The sequence below is a fragment of the Castor canadensis genome, chromosome 9 (assembly GCF_047511655.1).
Source record: "Castor canadensis chromosome 9, mCasCan1.hap1v2, whole genome shotgun sequence".
Classification (NCBI taxonomy): domain Eukaryota; kingdom Metazoa; phylum Chordata; class Mammalia; order Rodentia; family Castoridae; genus Castor; species Castor canadensis.
The window spans coordinates 115450409-115471013 of record NC_133394.1 but is presented as its reverse complement, the minus strand read 5'-3'; the positions used below and the strand labels follow the sequence as shown (position 1 = coordinate 115471013).

The 20605-nt window shown below is 38.5% G+C and overlaps 1 protein-coding gene across 13 annotated transcripts in view; it reads right to left on the bottom strand.

The window, feature by feature from the left end:
- Positions 1-20605, bottom strand: part of Fryl (FRY like transcription coactivator) — a 222240-nt gene that overhangs the window by 37197 nt on the left and 164438 nt on the right. For 10 of the 13 annotated variants that reach the window (XM_074042290.1, XM_074042288.1, XM_074042296.1 and 7 more), the window contains 13 exons: positions 20380-20520; positions 17338-17506; positions 15474-15558; positions 14830-14942; positions 13742-13892; positions 13014-13117; positions 10581-10766; positions 9114-9318; positions 7656-7777; positions 6682-6872; positions 4776-4870; positions 3350-3957; positions 2978-3075 (listed from right to left, as the gene is read on the bottom strand). In XM_074042290.1, coding sequence (XP_073898391.1) covers positions 2978-3075; positions 3350-3957; positions 4776-4870; positions 6682-6872; positions 7656-7777; positions 9114-9318; positions 10581-10766; positions 13014-13117; positions 13742-13892; positions 14830-14942; positions 15474-15558; positions 17338-17506; positions 20380-20520 — 2268 coding nt within the window. The remainder of the gene's footprint in view (positions 1-2977; positions 3076-3349; positions 3958-4775; positions 4871-6681; positions 6873-7655; positions 7778-9113; positions 9319-10580; positions 10767-13013; positions 13118-13741; positions 13893-14829; positions 14943-15473; positions 15559-17337; positions 17507-20379; positions 20521-20605) is intronic. The other 3 variants (XM_074042295.1, XM_074042300.1, XM_074042299.1) reach the window with 1 other exon arrangement.

Sequence of the window (20605 nt, the reverse complement as noted above, 5' to 3'; positions counted from 1 at the left end):
GTACTAAGGCAGCACTGTGAAAGTTATCTTACAAAATCATTAAAAGCAGCTGATTTTGTGGTCTTTTACCCATTAAACCAATGATAGGAAGGTAAAAGAAAATTTTGGTTAATGTTTCTTATTTCCATTTCAACATATAATAATTTGCCATATAATTTTTAAAGATCACACAATTTCATACCTTCACCATAATGTGTTTAAATTATTTAAAGTATATATTAAAAAAAAAAAATCTATGAACTTGTGATTCTCCTGACTCAGCACCCCCAAATGCTGGTATTGTAGGTTTGTACTACCAAGCCTGGCCTTCCTGAATTCTTACATTCCTAAAGAATATTTTTTCTAAAGAATGATTTAAGAATCTGTTTTCAAAAAAGGGAGAAAATTCCTTGGAATATTTCTGTGCAATTTTATAATATAGCAAATGACTTAAGATTTAATTTTAAAATTTCTGAATAACAAGGTTAACATATGTTCCAAAGAGAATGTTTTGTAACAAACTTTTTAAGCTTACCATTTTTGCCAGAATGAAGAGAACAATATTTGTCATAAATGCTGCCTCGTTTTGAAATTCTGTGCTCTCCAAGGGCACAAACAGAACTATCGGTATTTGCATAACGAGGAAGCACTTAATGGCAGAAAATTACTCTCAACAGTTATAAGTGAGAGAATAAATTAAGGAATCAATTTAATTCACATCCTGCAGGTTGCTAAAAGCACACAGAGAGGGAACCTTTGTATGCTGCCCAACGGGAAGAAAGGAGACTTGAAAACTATGCCTCTATCACAGAAGGCCCTATTTCAGTTCTTAAAAAGGTATTTGAGCATTTCCCATGGCCTGATGTGATCATGACATCAGTGGCTTGACACTCAAGGGGCTGTGACATCCTTCTGGTCAGTCCAGGCTCCTTGGTGACCCGAGCATTCAGCAGGTAGCTACTCAACTCATTCCAGCTGGCCTTCTTCAATGTCTCTAATGCCCTGTCTCCTATCCTGGTACTTGTGCCTTTTATACTCTTAAAATTAAGCCAATATACATTTTTGCCCTTATATTTTCTTTCTAACCTCTCATTTAGGAGAAAGCAAACTTCCTTGTTTACAACATGTTTCCAGTGATGTATCATTAGAATATTAAAATGACTTATTTTGATAAATTTAGTACTTTATATCACTTTCAAACCTTAGTACAAATACAATACAGCAGTTGATGTCTTTTAGGCAAATAATCATTTTCAAAAGACAATGTTTTATTTAAAATAATCATAGCTTTTCACTTAATACTTTGTTCTCATTTGTTAAATAAAATCAAAAGTAAGAGACAATTTTTGACATATTTTCTCCCACTACCATTTTTATGCAAGAAACTGAGATATGTTTTTTTGCTAACTATGATAATGGCTCTTCTTTTCAACTATATGCTTTTAATATGATTATGTAAGAATCTCTCCATATAACTAATTAGGGGTAGACTTGACAGCATATTTTATTAAATATTTTTCTTGTCATTTACTGAATATTATGATAATGAAAAGGTTCTTACTTTTGTTACTGTTAATGCATTTCATCACTCCCTGGACCCCCAGAGATTAGTCTGCATTTAGCACAGCTGCCAGCAGGGCTGAGGAAAGGTGGGGTTTCACTTGGTGTTGTGCAAGCTCACTGTTTCCATTTACAGATCTGCTGGTTAATTGAATCTCAGCTTTTAAGATAATTGCTTACATAAAAAGCCCTTCCTGAAAATTTTATTTACTTGTTCTCTTCTGTTGGAAATTTTTTTCACCCAGTGCTTTAGCTAGTTTCTCTCACTTACCACCCCCTCCACCAAAGTTAACCTAGCTTACTGCTGTAGGCATACTATTCTAAATTTATAGTAATAGTATGTTTATATTCATTATATTTTGTAACTTTATGTTTTCAGTCTGAAAAGCTTTATTTTCTCTCAACTCAGTTGATCAAAAAAAAAAAGGATTTAGGAATTACATTTAAAAAGAAGGCAAGCTACCTAAGAGTTTCTTATTATTCATTGTTTTGGCTTCTTTGAGACAGGGTCTTGCTAGGTAGCCCAGGCTGGCCTCAAACTCATGATCCTCCTACCTCTGCTTCCCAAGTGCTGGGAAACCAAGCCACTATGTTCCTTACTGTTCTGATAACAAGAAATTATTAAAAATATAAAATCTCAAAATAATCCTTCTAAAATTAAGACATCATACTTAGAACACATTAACAAATGATTGACAAAAAGCTATACTTCTGTTTATAGAACTATGTGGTGGAAGGGAAAGAGCCAAATAAGGAAGAAAAAAGAATAGAGGGAGCAGAGAAAAGATAGAAAAAGGTGTTCACAAAAAAAAAAAAAAAAAGAGCTTTTGGAATCTCAAAATGTATTATGCCCTGTTCTTCCTCAGGGCCTTTGCACGTGACGTGACTTTCTACTGCCTACAAAACTTCAACCCTGAGCCCTACTCTTGGGCTCTTTGATATCAGCTTAGACAGGACAGACTTCTGTTTGTGCTGCTAGAATGTTCTGCCCTCCCACATATGGAATACTTACCAGGCTCTGTGGTGACTGCCTATTTCCTTGACCACAGTTCCCCTTGCAAGGTCCACGAGGGTGAGTATCTACCTACTTTGCTAATCTTTGTATTACCAGTACCTAACCCCGTACTCACTCAACATTTGGTAATGAAGAAATGACTAAATGAGAAACTGGCAGAGAGGCAGAAGAGAGAAGGAAAAGGAGCAGAAAAAGACTCAAACTCAGAGGAGGGTCCAGCTAATGAAATAATTTTATTCACTGTCATTTGAGCAGTTGAGACTTACATTACTTTGTAACTCATTTATATGCATAAGTAGAATAAACATTTAGATGCAAAATTCACCCAGAAAGGAAGAGTAAATGACTGTTAAGGACCCCCCCTTTAAGAGAAGCTGCGGGTAATGCCCCTACAGCGTGGCTTTCAACATAACGTTTGCTTACCTTTGCTATTCGACTAGCTGTTTCTTTGCAAAACTGAGTTGGGCTGTCAAAATGCTGGATTAAGTGAGGCAATAAGCAAAGGATGTTAAGAGGAAAGCCTATCAAAAAAAAAACAAAACAAAAAAGCAAACAATAACCAATTTTATTGCACATTAGTTTAAAAGTTAAAGGTATTTTAAACGGTTCACAGAAACCATTTTCTTTTCATTTCCTAGAATACTTCATCTTCTAAATTTTTTTTTTTACCAAATAACTGAATCTATGTAACATATAAAAAAAAACCCATTGCAAAAAAGCAGAAATCAGTAGATTTCAAAACAAATGACTAGTTCACATTTCAATTACATTAAAATGCAATTATATTAACATCACCTGACAACTGGGAAGGATCCACCAAGGTGTGCTTGGAGACAGAAATGAGTTTACTGAGGAGGTGCACGGTCATTTCTTGGGTAGACACTGAGGTAAAACCTTTAAGGAAGAGCTGCTGGAGGCCTGGAAAGTTATTCCATTTCAATTTGCTTTGTACATTTTCAATCTTCTCTCGACTCTCTGATTTATCCAACGGCAAGTGGATAAGCAGTTTGTTGAGAAGCCGGAGAGCCAGGAGGTATTCATATTCATAATCTGATTCCAATAAAGATGCTGCGATCCAAAAGATGGTGGCCATCAAGTTGGTGGGCTCAGTAGTGGACTGCACATCATACAGGCCTTTCTCTCGCAGAGAGGAGAGGCTTCTAGTCCTGGCTAAGCTACTGCTATGGTTTATCCGTCCATCCATTATATCCAGTGTGTTACTGCGCCGCCTGTCACCTCTTCGGTCACCAATTAAACTTAATCTCAAAGAGTTACTTCTTGTATTACTGTTATATCCCAAATAATTGCTCCTATTAATGGGACTTGTGCTTAGATTGAGTTGTCCAGTGCTTTTCCTGTTAGCTGCATACTTGTTTCCCATTATAGGATCATGGTATGAGGTTCTTAAAGAGAAGAAAGAAAAGATGAATGCCTGTCCAGTCACTTCTTTTGCATTAATTTTACACTTAAAAAGTAAAGAACTTTTTACTGTATCTGGGTTTGTTTAATCAAATTTCAGTTTTGCGTCCCTATGAAATGTACCACAAAATGTACAACCGTTTTCTCCTGTGGTTACATTTCCTTTGATGTGGGAAGAGGCTTGACTTGCTGAGAAAATTCTGTTGTAGTAATCACTAACTTTCAGTTCTGGGATTTAGCTATGAATTATGTCTAAAGCAGACCTCATTATTGTTCTTATTAACCTCAAACTTGGGGTCTGGTGTCCCTATATCTTTCAATGGCATGTATTTTTTTCCCCAGGAGAACCATGCTCAAAAATTTACTTTTGATCTCTCTTTCTTCCTCATATCCAACCACTGCTGGTTAATAATTTTTACTGAATGTCTTCTACATGTGCCAGCAGTTTGGAAAAGGCTGGAATACCAAGTAAAGTCTACTGAAGGGGACAGACATGTAAATGTCTAAATTTATACCATGTTAATTGCTATTATTAAAATATAAAGAAAACACCATGGAAACCCAAAGGATACAGTGATTAGTACTCTCCTGGGGTGTTAGAAATTCTTTGGTAGGAGACAACATTTAAGATGGGCCGTGAAGGATTAGTCAATTTGAGGTTTGCAAGGCAGAGAAAGTGGAGGCAGGGTTGCTTCCAAGAGAAGGAGTCACTCAGGAAGCACTAGGACATGTCACGTTACGGCCGTATGTTGTCAGACATTGGAGTCCAGTATTCAATAGGTTGCCTGGGTTAAACTCTTACTGAGAAAGGGCAGAGAGAAGATCGTAATGCTTCATGGTTTCAGCCAAAGTATCAATTGCAGATTCCAAGGTGAGAAGCAGCTCAATCACAAATCCCTGGGAGGGAAGGCAGAGTTTTAATTAATTATGCTCTGCAAAAAAGAAATTGCAGTGGACTTCCTGATGTGATTTAAAAATAAAACAAACTTCATATTACTATCACAAAATAATTAAACTTCTGAGCAACATGATCTTGCTGACTGATGAAAATTCATCAAACTAATGGTATAAATTGATTCTAATGGCACTATAATTTACCCCAAATTGCTCAGGTCAGAAGCCTAGGAAGCATCTTTGTTTCTTTCTTTCACTTTTAAATTGAGTCTATCAGCAAATCTTTAAAATGCCACTTTAAAAACTATTATCCTGGGAGTTTGGCTCAGGTGGTAGAGCACCCCACTCTAGTAATGCACACACATACACATACATACACACACCGCTTCTAAATGTGAGTGCTTTTCTCTATCTCCATAGCTTTTCTTAATCTAGTCTACCACCATCTCAGGCTGGAACTCCTACAACTATCTCCTGCCTGACCTTTCCTGCTTCTACTCTTGCTCTCCCAGTGGATACTACCCAGATGTTTGAGGGAGTTTTTTCAAAATCAAATCATATCCACCATCTTGCTTCTCTCAAAACCTTCAAGTGGGGTCAGGTACCGTGGCTCACATCTGTAATCCTAGCTACTTTAGAGGTAGAGATTGAGAGGATTGCAGTTCAAGGCTGTCCAGGGCAAAAAGTTAATAAGGCCTCATCTTAATAAGTCAGACATGGTGGTGTGCACCCATACTCCCAGCTATATGGGACAGGAGAATCACAGACCAGCAAAAATGTAAAACCCTAACCCCCCCTCCCCACAAAAAAAATTAAGCAAAAAAGGGCAGGGGTGTGGCTCAAGTGGTAGAGCACCTGCCTAGCAAGAGTGAGATCCTGAATTTAATTTCTAGTACCTCTCCAAAACAAAACCTCGCAATGTTTTCCCATTAATTCAGAATGAAGCCAAACCTCTCCCCAGGTCCGCTAAGCCTTCCAGGATGTGGACCAGCTACCTGACACTCTCCTGCCATCCCTCAATAGATGCTAGTCCTGCTGGTTTTCATGATGCATCTCAGAAAAAGCCCAAGGCCTCTGCCTCAGGAAATGCTGTGGCACTTCCTACTCCTACTTTCTTCTGCCTGAAATGTTTTTTCCCCAGATCACCATAGAATCCAACATCCATTCAAAAAATCACCTCAGGGCTTGGGGCAGAGCTCAAGTGATAGAGAGGCTGCCGAGCAAGCTGAACCCCAGTAACATCTCTGTCCCCCACCCCAGTCACCACTGGTATCATTACAGTTAAACCTCTTCTCCCCCATTGTTCCTTGATCCTCTACCTGTTACTCCACAGAATCTATTGCTAAGCATTATGTGCTATTGGTAGACTACAGGCTTGTGTCCCCAGACAGAAGGTGAGCCCAGAACGTCATGGACTTTGTCCTATTTGCCACCACACCCCCTGTGTCTACCCAGTGTGAATGAAATCACAGGACTGCACCAACGTGAGTTCTCCTCTCCAGTATTTCACTTAGTTATCTTTAAAAGCAAAAGCTGATGTTTTACTTTACATTTAAATTTAACATCTTTCTTTTACCTGTGGTCAGTCTGGGATAACATCCAGGTGTGATATTTGTGTGTGTGCATGTGTGTGTAAAGCTTTCCCTGCCAGGCAGAACACAGAACTTTGCTTCTTAATTCTCTGCCCACTTTGCTAACATGGTGTAAATTCTATACGACACTGTCTAACTCCAGCTGTAACACCCCGTACGTGGCAATGAGTCTTTGACCATCAGGAGCTGCTCCACAACTGCGGAAAGAGGATAACAACACACCTGTGCATCTTCTCCTGGATCCCCAACAGTTTCCACAAGTCTGGAGAGAACATCAGAAAGCGTAGTTGCAGACAGAGGCTGCTTCAGGGCCCTGAATATCTGAAAGGATCTCCCAGCATAGTGCCGAGAAGAACAGGAAAGCGCCGTTTGCAGAGCAACTTCACTAAGATGATGTTCCAGATCAATTCCTTCTGCAGAGACAAAGGGAACGAGCAGGTGGTTCTTGCTTTATAGAACACAAGGGATCATAAACCAGTACCCCACACACTACATGGCCAACCAGAGGGATACTTAAATTTCCTAGGTTGATACTTGGTTTTCGATGAAACTCATTTGCATTTTACATGGCTCTTCATTCTGATCACAATGCTGGTGACCAGGGTCCCCAACCTCAGCACTACCGACATTTGTGCTAGGTAAGTCACCATCAGAAGGGCTGTCCTAAGCATTGTGTGATTTTATCAATGTCCCTCGTTTCTCCCCACCAGCACCTTGGGACCACCCTGCAATGCAAACAAAATGTCTCCAGATGTGTCCTGAAAAGCAAAACCACCCCAACTTGACCACCATGGGTGCAGACACCTATGTTTTACTATGATTGTCAGGATGCCTTGTATTTTAGATTGCAGAAACCTCACTAGTATAAAAGGGAATTTTAAAATTTGGCATCTCTTCATATTTCCCTTTAATGTAGTTTTTCCATAATTCACAATTTTATTATAATTTTATGCTGCTATCATCCACAAAACTAAGAAATCCCAAATTTCATAGGTAGGATTCTTAGCTTTAAATAGTAACTTAATTTTTGTTCGACCCAAACAGGCCTGTTACCAAGTTAAAAGACAAAAACTTAAAAAAATTTTTGAATTTAGACATTGCCTACAATTACCTTTTAACTAAATATTGACATTTTAGCATCACATTAAAATATCTCGCTAAAACTAAATATTACTGAAAATATTTATAAAATATACCTGAGCTTGACTGCTTAAAAACAGAAACCACATGTTTCAAAAACGTAGTTAACTGTTCAGCACTCTTTATGCTAGGATTCCTGGCAGACACGTCCTCATGGTTCCAAAGAGGCCCTCTTTTCCTAGAACAGAGCAGATCAGTCCTCACGTTTGTAACTTGTAACAGTTTTAGTCACATTCAACTAAACTGCATCTTTACGATTAGAAAGGAGAGCAGTTGAATAAATCCAATAGCGGGTCACAGTCTACTCGTCCTATTCATGCACATGGTCATGAAATGTTCCATAATGAATACACAAAGGTCTAATTTCAATGTCTCTGGTCAGTACAGTCAACTATTCTTAGGGGTGGGAGGAAAAGATGATACATTTTGCATATTGGTTACTTTCTATGTGTTACAGTCAAAACACAATTTGTGGAGGATAGACTGTATCTAGACAATAATGCCAACAGGGCAATTTCCTGGTTAAATGCAATGAAAATGTTATTAGCTAAAATTATAGGGAACACATAAGGGTAGAATATTGTCCTGTTGGTGCTTTTTTAAAAAAGTCTTTGCATTCTTAGGGCCACCTCGCTGGCTGAGCTCCTAATAAGGAGCCTCAGGTGCCTTTGAAACCCTCCCTGCACAAGGGTATGCTACCTCCAGTCCCTTCATCCTGTTCACTGCTACAAAGCAGGTTTTCTCCACACATGTACTCATTTATGTACTCCCACCTTCCCCATTAGCTCAAGGAGTGTGTGTGTGTGTGTGTGTGTGTGTGTGTGTGTGTGTGTGTGTGTGTTTCTGGGAACGGAACCAAGGGCCTTACACATGCTAGGCAAGCACTTTACCACTGAGCTATATTCCCAGTGCCAGTTCAATGATTTTTTAATGTAATCTATAACCACAGGCCTTGGTTTCATGGCCTTCCAGCTTGAACTCTCCCAAGTTTTCCAACACTATGTAGAAAAACTCTTCTCAGTGTTACAGTCAGAACAGATTACTCACCATTTCCAAACATGCTTTGCTTTCCCATGGTCCTCTGAATTGGTTCTCACTGTGGGACATCATGCCCTTTCTACCCATCTATTTTCCTTCTCTACTTAGAGTGCCTTGCACAGAGTAGACCATAAATAAGTATTTGATGACTAGTTGCTAATGTGGCTAATTAAAGTAGAACATTATACATTAAGATACTTCAGTATTCAGTATTATTCAGTATACAGCATTACACTGTATTCAGTATTATTATATTTAATAGCCAGGCATGATTCAGTTATCTCAGGTATAACGGGGTACATGCAAAAGAAGAAAGCATTTGGTTGCATCATAATTTTTAAAATACTGAACAATACAATCTTGTGCACTTTCAAGCTAATGGCAATTCAGAAACCAAAATTCAGGCTTACCCTAGCTGACCAGTGAGAGAATAGTTAACATATCCACTGCTGGAACAGGAAAAACAGAAAAGGTACCTTGAGGTAATGAATTCCATGAGGGTTTTGACTTTTCCATCCTGCTCCACCGAGATGTCCACCTCATTGAGGAGCGTGGTGTGCAGGTGTGAAATGGCAGCGCTGTTGTTTCCTAAGCTGATGCTAGAAGAGGTAGAACTTGAGCTAAGCCCTGAGTCGGTCATAGGGGAGGGCTGGTAATCAGGTATAAAATCATTAATGCCTGCTGAAAGAGAAAGCTTGTCATGAGTACCCACACAAAAAGAAGCTGCAAGATACACAGCTAAACTACTCATCTACACTCATAGAGTATATGTAAGGGACATGGGAGGGCGGCTGTCACTGATGGCTGACAGCCCTTAGAAGCACACAGCAGCAAGTATGGAGGTATTTCACAGCCTGTTATTAAAACTCAGCTATCTGGATTGACTATGTGGTCCTCTGCTGCCATCTGCCGAATAAAATTGAAAGTGCAATTATTTCCTAATATTTTGGCATATTTTATCAACTTTTATTAAGTAAGTCCCATTTCTATAATGTGAACTGATTAATTTCTTGTGGAAAGGATTCTGTAAGGTCTGATTCATTTTACTTAAAAGAGTTATTTTAGTTTCTATTTGTAATATAATACATAAAAAATTAAACAAATACTGTCAAAAGGTATTACTAATGCACCTATTTGCAAAAATGGCAAAAAACTTAAACAAACTATGGAATTTTGAATAAAAGTGCCTCTGTATTAAAAAGCAGTAAGTGTGATTTCATTTTTCTTTTAACCATAGTTTTAAAAGGCTACTAAGTTTCCAAATAATTATTATTCTTTTTTTACTAACTATCTAGTTTTTGGTAAATAACAAAGTTTTTAAAAATTCCCAAACTCTGTATATGACACATGATTAAGAAAAAGATTTTATTTCAACTTCCAAAAATAATTATTTTCTCAATCACCTGTTATCAGCCTGATGGTGCTAATGAGTGGAACAAGTAAGTTGGGGCTATTAGGAAAGAGGATAGTGGAAAAAAAACAAAAATTGACAGTGACTTTATACTAAAGTCTCATTAAGTTGGATATCATTACTCCAAAATTTGTAACATTTTAAATGCAGCAAGGACAATCAAGTGAATAAGAAAGTTTTTAATGTCCAACTTTGTCAATTTTTAAAACTTGTGAATGGAAGGAATTTATCACGATTCATATTTTCATAATTAGTACTCAATAAATTAAGCACTCATGTGTTCAACTTACATATTTAAAGCTTAAAATTTGTATAATAAACATTTTTAAAAGCAATACAGACTCAAATGTTCTAAGCTTAATGCTTTCCTTAACTGATTGATAAATACTATAAATGGGAATTAAAATAATACATCTACATTTTAGAAGTTTATTCTAGTATTTCAACTTTTACTTGGTTGTCTTTCACTAGTCCAGACTCTACATTACTGAGGTTGTATTTCTACTTTAAAACTGTAGCTTAGAGTAAATACCTGTGAAAGTGTAATCTGAGTTTGCAGTGTGTTTGACTGTCAGCACCCTGGCCTCATTGAACTCCTTGTTCCTGAGTAGGACAGAAGCAACAGTTTGGATGTTACTGTTGGGCCCCATCACTATTAATAAGTGCAGAAGCAGGCGTTTGCAATGTTCATACACCTCAGGGTGGCAGTGGTCAAACCCTAAAGAGGATAGTAGAAAATCATCATCAGTTAGGAGAAATAGTGAGTATGCTGTTAACAAACTCATATTAAAGAAACTGAGAAATCAGTCATGCCCGGGGAGTTGGTTCCACCACTCACTGCCAATATTCAAGTCCCTTATGTAAAATGGCATAGCACTAGCGTATAAACGATGCACATCCTACTGTATGTGCATCCATGGATTACCAATTCTACGTAAATGCTATGTAATTAGTTGTAATGCTGTATTGATTAATAAACAAGAAAAAAAAGGGCAAGAAAAAACAGGTGTACATGGTCAGTACCGACACAGGTTCTCCCCAGCCCCAGAATATTTTCAAACCATGGTTGGTTGAATCCATGGATTCAAAATCCATGCATAAATAAAGGAAATGCAAATTAAAACCACGCTAAGATTCCACCTCACCCCTGTTAGAATAGGCATCATCAGCAACACCACCACCAACAGGTGTTGGCGAGGATGCGGGGAAAAAGGAACCCTCTTACACTGTTGGTGGGAATGTAGACTAGTACAACCACTCTGGAAAAAAATCTGGAGGCTACTTAAAAAGCTGGACATCGATCTACCATTTGATCCAGCAATATCACTCTTGGGGATATACCCAAAAGACTGTTACTCCAGAGGCACCTGCACATCCATGTTTATTGCGGCACTATTCACAATAGCCAAGTTATGGAAACAGCCAAGATGCCCCAGCACTGACAAATGGATTAAGAAAATGTGGTATCTATACACAATGGAATTTTATGCAGCCATGAAGAAGAACGAAATGTTATCATTCGCTGGTAAATGGATGGAATTGGAGAACATCATTCTGAGTGAGGTTAGCCTGGCTCAAAAAACCAAAAATCATATGTTCTCCCTCATATGTGGACATTAGATCAAGGGCAAACACAACAAGGGGATTGGACTATGAGCACATGATAAAAGCTTTAGCACCCAAGGGAGGGGTGAGGATAGGTAAGACACCTAAAAAACTAGCTAGCATTTGTTGCCCTTAACGCAGAGAAACTAAAGCAGATACCTTAAAGCAACTGAGGCCAATAGGAAAAGGGGAACAGGTACTAGAGAAAAGGTTAGATCAAAAAGAATTAACCTAGAAGGTAACACCCACGCACAGGAAATCAATGTGAGTCAATGCCCTGTATAGCTATCCTTATCTCAACCAGCAAAAACCCTTGTTCCTTCCTATTATTGCTTATACTCTCTCTACAACAAAATTAGAAATAAGGGCAAAATAGTTTCTGCTGGGTATTGAGGGGGGGGAGAGGGAGGGGGCGGAGTGGGTGGTAAGGGAGGGGGTGGGGGCAGGGGGGAGAAATGAACCAAGCCTTGTATGCACATATGAATAATAAAAGAAAAATGAAAAAAAAAAATCCATGCATACCAAATGTCCAAGGGATACAAAAGATTTCACGGAACATGCTATATTACATAGTTTTTTTAATTGCTCTAGAGTCCTCTGATACTTTCATAATAGCCTATTGTCCTATAGTACTAGGGAGAATCAAGGTACATTTTAGTTATGTTTCATTCCTAAAATTTAGTGATCTCTTAGAAAGTATTACTCTGTTATATTACACTAGATGTAAATGAAGTTTTTTAAAAAAGGCTGGCATTTTTATTACGAAAGGAATGAAGTAATATATATCTGGTAAGTTTTGACAGCAGGAAAATGTTGTAAGAAGATGGCTACTATGACTTGCTTCAGGAAACCAATCCTTTAATTATCAAAGGTATGCTTGTCCTGACGGCCCACGTTTGTTGCACATGGAGTTTCAGTTGTAAGTCAGACTGTTCAACTGTCTGACTCTTGCAAAACAGTTACAATGTATTTGCACTTTCCATTCACTCTGAAAGTTTCTAATCTCAGAGGTAAGTTAATTTTACTCTTGCTATAGCTACAGAATTTTTCCTGGTAGAATATATGTGTGGCTGTGAGTATGGGCATAAGAGGCCAGAGGACAGGAAAAAGAATAGAGATAATATGGGGATAATTTGGTCTGGGTTTGATGCCTAGCATTACAAAAAGAAAAAAGAACAGGGACATATGTTTGTGACTAGAAGTCAAGGCTAAGGGAAAAAAAAAAAAAAGAAACCCTCCTGGACCAGGAGAACCATAGCAAAAAATATTATGGAAATAACATACAAAACCCAAGAAACACAGTGCCTTTAAATTGTTATAAAAACATAAAATGAAGGAACAAGAAATTAGAATTTCTTACCTATAAAAATTGCATGAAGAAGAAGATGGAGGTAGCTTCCCCATTCTACCTTCACACTATGATCAATGATCAGATCAGTCAGAAGGATAACCGCTATGTTACACCTGTGACAAACAAGAAAGCATTATTAATGTTTTACTAGATCTCAGGCAACCTAGGAAAAACTTGTATGCATTACTCAAAGACTTGAGTATTCTATTTCATGGAAAATATTTCTTAAGGAAAAAAAATGCAGCTGAAGAAACGGTTAAAAGTGATAGCTTCAGAACAAAAAATAAGGGCTCACAGGTCCTTTGGTCAAGGGCCATATTTTGTCTTTCAATCTTCAGACCTAGCACATCGTTTGCCACAGAGTAGGTGTTCTATACATGTTTGGTGCATTACTAAATTTTGAAATAATGTAGTCATTGTTCTATTACGATTTTACTCAGGAGAATTCAAAAATAAGAGTGTTGACTACAAAAAACGTCACATTTTTCAGATGTAGTAACTGGGTCCCAGAAAGGTCAAGTAACTATGCCAGACACCCAGAAAAGCAGCAGCAGAATTAGATCTAATGATATTAACTGCAGTTAGAATGCAGAGTTTTGGAGACTTCTTAAAATCACACCCATTGATCTAATTTGGTGCAGTATCTCCATAAAGAAGATTGTGTCTGTGTTGTCGGATAGGGTAAGAAAAGCCGAAAGGGCTTAGCAGCATGAAATAGGAATGACACTCTAGTCCACCTGTGAAGAGGTAATCCAGGTGATGACGTTTCAGGCACGTAATCCACCAGTGGTGACCAGCAGCCTCCAGCTGGTGGGAAGGGCAGTGGTTCTCCTTGGTTATGCTCCATCACTTTCAGTCGCCAATTAGAATAAAGTGGCATTGAATCACCTATCAAGATAAAATGATCTCATTTTCTACACCATCTAATTTCTGCCAGTATAAGCAAGCTTTAGAAGACAACTACTTATAACATCAGAAAGAGACCAAAAATAATTTCCCACTATTTTGACATGTTTCCAAGGAAGACCTGGGTACAAATTAGGTAGAAAGAGAGAGAGTGGAAAAGAGAGAGATTAATTCAGATTCCATCCTTTATATAAAAGCAAAACTACATTGGTACTTCCTTCTGATTCCCTAAAGGGTGGCCAAGCCAGGAGACCACATGAGAGGTGACACTGCCAGTAACAAGGAACTTCTGGTAAGTTTTTTGACTAAATTTCCTGGGGCAGGGTCAACATGAACCCAGCTTTTAGTAAAATCTGTTCTACCACAGTGGGGCTGCAGGGTGCAATAACAAAATGATGTCAGGACATGTGAATTCTGTGTGACATAGGTAAGTCAGTTAACCTCTCTGGACCTCAGTTCCATCATGCACAAAATGGAGATTAGGACGGATCACCTCCAGAGTCCCTTCCTGGCCTAAAACTTGTCCTACCATAATGATATGGGGAGACTCAGGTCAATCACTCCCTTTGCAATCCAAGGGAGTACCAAATGAGAATCCCCACAGAAAATGCAAACCCGTTCAAAAAAACCCAGCCTGCTGCCAGTGTGTGCTGTATGATGCTTCTTAAGAACCATCATCAAATTCTATGCTCTTTTTATCTATAAGGAAACTGCATTTTAAAAAGAAAATCTTCCCCACTTAACATTGCTTTTAAAATCATTCCTTAAAATCAAAATGTTTCAGATTATGTTGGAACACCACTAGTGGCAGTTATATAATTTTTGAACAATTTCTTAGAAAAATACATTTATTAACTTCAATACAGTTAACAATACATCTCATCACAATAGTATGTAAAAACACTTGGGGGTATATTACTTTTTTCTTCTTCATAAGATCCTCCAGAGCTGCTACTATATCGAGATTCTAGTCTGTGGTGTTGACGGTTTAAGTGACTGTTTAATCCACTGTAGATGTCCAGGTGCACATAGCTATGGAATAACAATAGAAGTTAATCACAGGCCGTGGTAAAGTGGTACTTTATGTCTTTCTTTCTTTTTTTTTTTTTGGCAGTACTGGGGTTTGAACTGAAGGACTCATGCTTGCTAAGCAAGCACTCTACCACTTGAGCCACTCCACCAGCCCATAACTTACTCTCTAAATGTAGAAAAACACACAATACACAATATCCTACCAAAAGTTTATGTACTCAATTCCACCTTATAATTCAAAAGCTTACACTTTTGGTCAGTTCTTCCTATGCCCCCCGCTGGACCCACCACCAATGATATTACAACCCTTTATCACATATTTAAAAAAAAAACAAAACAAAAAACCCCAGCATATCTGCGAATTTAGTGTTGAAATAGTCAATGTGAAAGTTTTCCAATATGGAAACGTATTTTTTTCAGTAGAATTTTAACACAATGAAATACACATTCCAATGCAGACATTATTGTTTATTCTGATGACAATCCACAACTGTCTAACTGAAAGCTAGTGAAGAACAGAGAAGGAATTACCTCTCTTCAAGATTCTCCTTTATGGGCTTAATATCAGGGTTGCCATCTGTGGGGGCTACCATTGTATTGCTACTAGAAGTAGTTCCTGTCATCAAAAATAACACAGTAACTATTAATTCAGAATGATAAAGGACAAAAGATTTCAGTCAAAACTCCACTGAAAAGAAAGCAAGCCTTTTTATAAAAAAAGGAAAGTAGTCGTAATGACCAAGAGGAAAGGAGATGCCAGCAATACGTTTTTGGATGAGAGAAGAGAAGCGGACTGGACGTAATGAAGTCTTGTGAAGACAGGCAGTGAGGAAACTAAGCTTCCACATTGTTGAACCTCCAAAAGGTTCTTGAATGAGGAGCATCGAGCATCTGGAAGTGGGGGTTGGCTGCTATGCCAAAAATAGAATTGTGTCTGAAAATCTGTTTTTGAAGTACTCATTCCCCAGAATCTACCTCTCTGCTTCATGTAGCTGGGCAGCTGTCTCTGCCTGCTTCCAGAAGTCTTTTTTCACAAGTGGTAGTGTGCCTGCCTGGCAAGTGCAAGGCCCTGAGAAAAAAAGTCTTTTCTGATGAGAGTAAGATTTTGGGTCAAGGCACAGTACAGCTGGAAGAGAAAGCACCAGAAATAGAATAGGGGAAGAAATTAAAAGACACATGAAGAAATTTCAAATTGCTTCTCCTTCCCTGCATCCTTTCTACCCACTGGTCTTTCAGAGACCTGCAGACTGTGTGTGAGAGTATGTGAGTGTGTGTTTGTGTGTGGGTGTGTGTATACATACATGCAATCCATACATACACACACCTGTATGGTAGGCAGGTGACTAACAGAGCTTTTTCCTGGGAAATATTCCAAGAGAAAAGACCTATAGATATTGATACTGAGATCACCTAACGAAGGACAGTCAACAAATGCCACCTATACTTACATAGCTGTAAGTTTTAATGAAAAGACTAGGATTGTCAGGTTTCCAAGGAAAGCTTTACTAAAACAAATCAAAACAAGCAGCAGAACAGAGAAAACTGGAACTTCTGCTAGGAGAAGAAAACTTCATAACTTACCAGATAAACTCTTTGGAATTAAAAACATGTCAGTAAAAAGGAGAAATTCAATAGAAATGTTATTAGAAACTGTGTAGTCAGTACAACTAAAAGGCTAAGTGATAAAAATAGATAAAATAATAAAGCTAAACAATATTTCTAATTATACACTGCTATTGGCATGCTGAAAGCATTTAAGAGAAACTGAGTGACAAAGGCTTTCACAAAAATTTCATCTACAATAGCCTAAATATTACTATGATTTTCACTGGAAGTTATTGCCTTCCAACATTATCAGTTGGCAAACATTTCAGGGATATGAAGACATGACATACGTTAATTAGCTTGTTTTAATGATTCCACATGATATGTACAAAATCACAACACCATTTTGTACTCCATAAATATATATATATAACTATAATTTGTCAATTTACAATAAAAAAACAGTATTTTTACTCTCTTGATTGGATACGATGCATAATATATACCCAAATAATTATAATGTGGAATCACACAAATAATTTCAGCAAGCATTTTCTAAATTTATTGCTAATTATATTCATTAAAAATGCATTCCCTGTAGAAGGATAGAGGTTTTTATTCTAGTTTTGAATAAGCATGTAAATACTGTTTCCCTCTGTAATATTAAAAATCTTTTACATTTCAAATTTCTTTCTTCATATGAGGATTTACCAAAACTCATTAATTTTAATTACCATATGTGACTCCTATTTGATTGTGTTTTTTCAATAATGAAATTCAAGGACACAAACACTTGCTAAAATGAACACGTCTGTTGATACAAAACCATTGGATTTCAGTGCCATCTCACCTGAGGTGACAGAAGGGACTTTGCAGCTGGAGGTGATGCGATAGTAGGGGGGGTTATCCATGTGAGTGACGCCAGAACTGACGGGATCTGTCAGCTGAAGCTCACTCACCAGCTCTTCTAGCAACTGCATTGTTTTGTCTCTACCCAAATAAACGATAACCTTCTTCACCTGCCACAAAGGAAATGATTCAAAGAGAAAAAAGAATTTTTTTATCTCATTGATTTGTGCTCAGATGAATTTTATCAAAGCCCAACTTTAAGTGGAAGATGAATAACACCAACTAATAGGCAGTGAGCAGCGTACTCTACCATTGCTGTCCTCCACCAATGCTCAGCATTAGAGTCAACTAGGATGCAATGAATATACTGCTGGGTGGTTTTCATAGCTTTATGTTCTTCTTTTACTGTTTTAAAACCAGGGGGAAAAAAAAAGCTTTCCTGTGAAAGTTTTTATTTTAATGGAAAACGCTTTAGGTTAACATCATCCTAAGGTTTTCCTCTGATCTCTACTGAGACTGCCTTCAAACCCAGGATTTGTCTTTTATTCTCCCTTCCTCCTTTTCCATACTGAACAGAGCAGTACAGAGCTGTCATTAGAGAAGGAACAAGAGCTAGAGCCCAGACTACACAGATCCCCCTGCCTGGGGTGGCATGCGAATTACCATGGACTAGCTCTTTCAACTGCAGTTTCTCACAGCTTTCTCCTCTGCAAAACGGGGACAGTAACAGTGCCTGCTTCATTTAGTTGTTAGGGTGTTAAATGAGTTCAGATTCGTAAAGCACCTTAAAAATGGCTAGTACGCAACGTAAGTTTAAATGGAACCTGCTACCATTTCAATATTGTGTATTATGTTTCAGTGTAAGTTTTTATTGAAGAAACTTAGGAACTGAACAACCCATCACTTTTTCTTCCTACTTTAATCTTTATTATTACTCAAAGTGTGGCCCTAGCAGCAAATAGGCATCATCATCTGGAACTTGCTAGAATTAGACTCCCACACCCTAACTCCAGAATCAAGACCTCCAGATGATACATTTGTACACACATACTGGGGAAACCAGGCTCTACAGCACCCCTGCCCAAAACTTAAAAGCATGCTTTGCCAAATCATACCAAATTTTTATCATGGTAATCCAGTGTTAAGACCTCATGCAGCCCTACCTACCCAGCTGGCAGCATTTGCTAATTCTCTCTGTTCTCTGGTTCAGTCTCCTCAGAATATGCAGTGTGTACTCCTAACCTGGAACCCTTCACTCTGTCTGATTACGATTCCTAAGTTGGCAGCCCTGCCCCAAAGCTACCATGTCATCAAGCCCACCCTACCCCAACTCCAGGAAGCTTTCACTGACTTCCAAACACATGTGGGTTGGAATCCCAGCCATATTAGGTGACACAGCTGGATAGCTGTGTGGCTTTGAGAACATTACTATTCTCTCTGTAGAACTACAGTAATCATACCAACCTCAGAGATTTATTCTGAAAGTAAATGAAACAATGTAGATGAAGTGCTTTTACCAAGTCTAGCCTAAGTGCTTAAGAAATTATTACTATTGACATTGAAAACGATTCCATTTAAATTCCTGGCCATGGCTATTCTGTAAATGTCATCTTACCCTCATCTTTAGAATTATAACCTCATGCTTTTTTAACAGTTCCAGCCACAACTGACACACTCATTCATTCATGCAATTATTGGGCATCTTCTATGTGCCTGGATACTATTTTAGGCACTGTAAAACAGCACGAATCCAAGGACTCATGGTCTGAAGGAGCTTATCGTCTATTTGGTTGAGGCAAAGCAAGTTAGATAAAATAGACAATGTGTGGCAATGACCAAGCACTAGGAAAACCAATGAAGAGACCAATGGAAGGAAAAGGGAAAAGAAGAGTGCATGTGGGGATGGTGATTTGCAGTATTACATAGGAGGGGCACCAAAAGTCTGAGAGAGAGCTGATGCCTGAGGAAAGACCCGAAGGAAGTGGGGAGTGAGCAGCATGGCTGCCGGGAAAGAGAAGAAAAATACGTGCAAAGGTCCTGAGAGAGTGAAACCAGGTATGTTAGTGGACAGCAAGGAGGTTAGCACGGTGGAAAGGCAGGGGGTATGAGAGAACAGTAGGAGATGTGGTGAGAGAGGTACTATGGGGTAATCTGGTTTGGGACCATATAGCCACCTTTGGCTAAGTGATTCTCAAAGAATACCAATCCTGAGATGCACAGTGAGAATGATGCTCTCACATAAACTTGAGAAATGCTGACAAAAGTCATGCAACTAAATGGTTCATTTAAAGTAGGATCTGTAAGGACTTTTATAGCAGCATTCTGAAGAACTAGTCTTCCATGGAACACTTTTGGGAGAGGCTACCGTGGGTCTAACATCTCTAACTCTATAAATAAACATATACACACAGACGTGTGCATGTGTGGACATCCAACTTAGCCCTTGTGTTTGATAGTTTCAGTGTCTTCTTAACTTAGACGAGTCAAGTGTTGCTCTCCCCATAGAAGGCAGATGTCACATCCCCCGTGTCATCGATCCTTCCTTGTCTATCTCTCCCTGGCTTTCCCTTGCTTCTGGCCCTAAGCACTGAGCTCCCAACTCTGTCCTGCTCTCATATCCCAAGTCAGCTGCTGCTGAGCAGAAACTAGAAATGTCCCCAATCTGGAGGTCTCTGCTTCAATATCATTTTCTCTCAAGTATCATCTCTTATGCTTCCAGACAGCTGGGGTTCCCTGGTGACATTTTCTTTTGTAGCCCTCACCGTAACTGCAATTTATTAATTGCTGGTTTATAAGTTACATAAAGTAGGTGAAAGCTCAAACAACAGAATTTGTATCAATCATTGGACTGGAATGCCCAACACCCAGAAGAGGACCTAGACTATGATAATAGCTCATAACTCACATTGAAAGAATTGATGAATAAATCCTCACTCTAGCTCTTGCTCGCCTCTGCAGCGTGACTGTAGCCCATTAATTTTGCACAATAAGACATGTGGTAAATATATATATACTTGAAAGTTAAATGAAGTTGAATACCTACATAAGGCAAGAGGCTTGGTTCACTATTCACCCCACAAATGCTGATCAAAAAGTGCAAAATGATTTTCAGGTTTTTCGGCCAGCCATCTGCAAGTGTGGTCCACACGTTCTCCACCTCTGACCAGGCCAGCTCATCACCATACTAGAGAGATGATACACATAACAGACACTTCAGAAATGAATGCTCAGTAGCCACCAAACCTGGTCATACCACGAAACATTAGGAG